Source organism: Penaeus vannamei, chromosome 24 (genome assembly GCF_042767895.1).
Source record: "Penaeus vannamei isolate JL-2024 chromosome 24, ASM4276789v1, whole genome shotgun sequence".
Taxonomy (NCBI): domain Eukaryota; kingdom Metazoa; phylum Arthropoda; class Malacostraca; order Decapoda; family Penaeidae; genus Penaeus; species Penaeus vannamei.
In genome coordinates this window covers 6,259,981-6,262,734 of record NC_091572.1, presented here as the reverse complement: position 1 = coordinate 6,262,734, position 2,754 = coordinate 6,259,981, and the positions used below count along the sequence as shown (strand labels likewise).

At 38.7% G+C, this 2,754-nt stretch overlaps 2 protein-coding genes across 5 annotated transcripts in view; one reads left to right on the top strand and one right to left on the bottom strand.

Annotated features, from left to right (window-relative positions):
- Positions 1–2,754, top strand: part of LOC113826247 (harmonin) — a 208,498-nt gene that overhangs the window by 68,635 nt on the left and 137,109 nt on the right. The gene's annotated exons all lie outside the window — the stretch shown is intronic.
- The window catches only part of LOC138866106 (uncharacterized), a 22,015-nt gene continuing 19,340 nt past the window's right edge, over positions 80–2,754 (bottom strand). Inside the window, exons 11-12 of the mRNA XM_070138018.1 lie at positions 1,879–2,556; positions 80–965 (exon numbers count right to left, since the gene is read on the bottom strand). Coding sequence (XP_069994119.1) covers positions 399–965; positions 1,879–2,556 — 1,245 coding nt within the window. The 3' untranslated portion in view covers positions 80–398. The remainder of the gene's footprint in view (positions 966–1,878; positions 2,557–2,754) is intronic.

The following is a 2,754-nucleotide window of genomic DNA, read 5'->3' as shown; positions in this document are numbered from 1 at the left end:
TGCAGTCTTTGTTCTTATTTCGGGTTAGTTGTCATTCTGTCTCTCTTTTCCTTCTACATTTAATTTCAAGCCGTCAAAATTATTTGTAGGCAATTTCAAATGCTGTAAAGAATTCCCTGGTAAATACGTTTCCCTGTTCTCTTTAATTATCAATAAACATTGTCACTCAGAGTATCTTTTATGATCTCTGACTCATATGGTAAAGGTTTTGACAAACAATTAAACTGTAATCAATACAGTAACTGATAATTACTGCAAAAATTCTTATCTGCTAAATATGAAGTAGCACTGCTCCTAACTTTCCCAGTATCTAGTAATATAATATAATAATAAGCATTTCAAGCATAATTTAACAAAACAATGAAACATGGAAAAAGCACACATATTTTTTTTTTCTACTAACCTTTCATGATAATGGTGGCAGAAGGACCATCTTGAACTAATGTCCGGTATTTACTTGATAATGAAGCATTGGGACTGGTGTTGTTATTGGTAATGGTAGTCGTGGTGTAACTTGCGGACGTAGATTCTTGCTTAGTACCAGAAACTTCGGAGGGAGGATCTGGGGGGAGTTCCTGAGCAGCGAAACGCTGACGGAGGTTCGACCTACTCAGGGTTGATTCAAGTTCACTCTGTAGCTTTACCTTCACAGGGGTGCTGGAATTTTTAGCTGCACCTGCAATCTGTTCCCCATTGGCACTGGGCGAGAGGAAGTCCATTTTGACTGGTGGCGGTCTGTGGTTAGGTGATGGATATGCACCAATAGAGACAAGAGGTTTTCCGGGGGTTTGCTTTCCTGCGTCAAAGTAAGTGTTTGGTGGCTTCACCTTTAAGGAGTTTTTTTCTCCTGGTTTGAACTCATCTAACACAACTCCTCCATGAGGACGTAGTGGAGATTTCGTGGGTGTTGACACTGCTGAAATTGACTGCTTTGTGGTGATGCCTCCGAGCTGCTCAGTCTGCTGCTAAAGTTAGGGGGAAGATCAATTTATATATTACTGGTTATGTTCTTCTTATATGTGAAAATGTTTGTAATTTTATAGTAGTATTTCAATAACATTTATCATTCAAGCAAAGTAAAATATTGCAATAAAGTATGCATTTTCTTTTAAGCTGAAGCAAAAACTTGATCTCTCTGATTATTGCTGTATCATGAAAATAAGAAAGTCTGGTCAAAGGTTTTACAGATTTGTCTTGTTAAATGGCTCAGAACTTAAAATCTTGCATGAATGCAAAAATATTGCCTATGTATGTCTAGAAGGTACAACAATATTCTACAGTAGTAAATGGAGAATATTACTGTAATAATGAATTTGAAAAGCCACTGTTTTCTGAGGTAAAAAACAGAACAAAACAAAAAGAATCAGTTTGGTTGAACTTGAGTCCAAGATATCAAGAGAAGTGTTTATAACAGATGACTATGGAATCAACTGCTTGTAATTTATACATCTCATTTAGACATTCAAAGACAGGGAAAAGGATTTAGAATTACTCATACAGGAAATGGTATAACCTACGGATTTCCTAATGAAATGGGATACAGATTAGTGTCTAAAGAAAAAATCTTGACCAACAAATATTTTGTGGGGGTGGATCTTTGTAGAGCAGTTGGGCAGTCTTGTTTTAAGTCTGGGCGTCGTGAGTGCATTTGGTGAGCATGCAGAAGCTATCTTTTGCTTATGAAAATCTGTATTTCTCTCAGAACACCTTCATTCTGCAATTAGCTTTTTAACTTATAATATTTGTAATGAGCTCTGTGTATGGTTTACCAAAGTCAGCACATTACAAAATTATAGAGTTAAAATGGTATTCTGACAAGATACAAACTCAGCACAAGCAAAACTGGTGCACGCTAAGACAAACTTGATTAAAACTCACAGCAGGGGGAAGCGGGGTGCACATCCCAGGCATTGGGGGCGGGGGGGGCGGGACTCCTGACGCTGGTGAACGGGACTGATGAGGAGAGTGGCCGAGGCCAGAGTTTGACATGGCCAAAGATTTAGGCCTAGAAATACTGTGACTGGAGGTAGAGGAAGATATAGGTTGGGTGTGAGGGCTATTTACACTTGTTTTGGGGTTGGGTTTGGCAGGAACGACGGGAGGTTGAGACTTGTGGTGGTGGAGAGGAGGAGGTGGGGGAGGAGGGGGAGGCAAAGGTATAGAGGAAGGGGATACCTGGTTTGTTGATGGAGACGAGGATGGCAGGCTCGTTTTAACGTTGGAGCTGTATGTATTCACAATGGAAGTCTTGCTACTGACATTACTGTTTGCTTCTCTTATAACAAAATTAGGCTTGCTGGGGCCATTCATCATGCTCGGTGTTTTTGAGACGTTGTTCATTGCTCTGAGGGGCGTCTTGTTGACGGTGCTGTTGCTGATGATTTTTGAGGTAAACTCCCTTAGGACTGGGGGCGTTTCGGTGACTTTTACGTGGTTGACTGGTTTTGCTTCTGGTTTTGTCTCTTTCTTTTCCTTATCTTCCTCACTAGAAATGTCCCTCAAGTTCTCTTTGCTAACAAACATTTTCTTATGAGCAATTTTAAATTCCTGCATCAGCTGTGGAAAAGTAAATAAGTTAGCAAATTATAAGTTTGAAGATTGCATATTACATCCTGTATAAGCTTATGTCATTAAACAATATAAACTAGATAGTATAAGATTTTAGAAAGATTTTATAAACTGTTCATTAAAAAATATTAAGAAATACTCATTGGTATACAATTAAGTAACTCCTTCTTCTGAACTTTGTAAGTT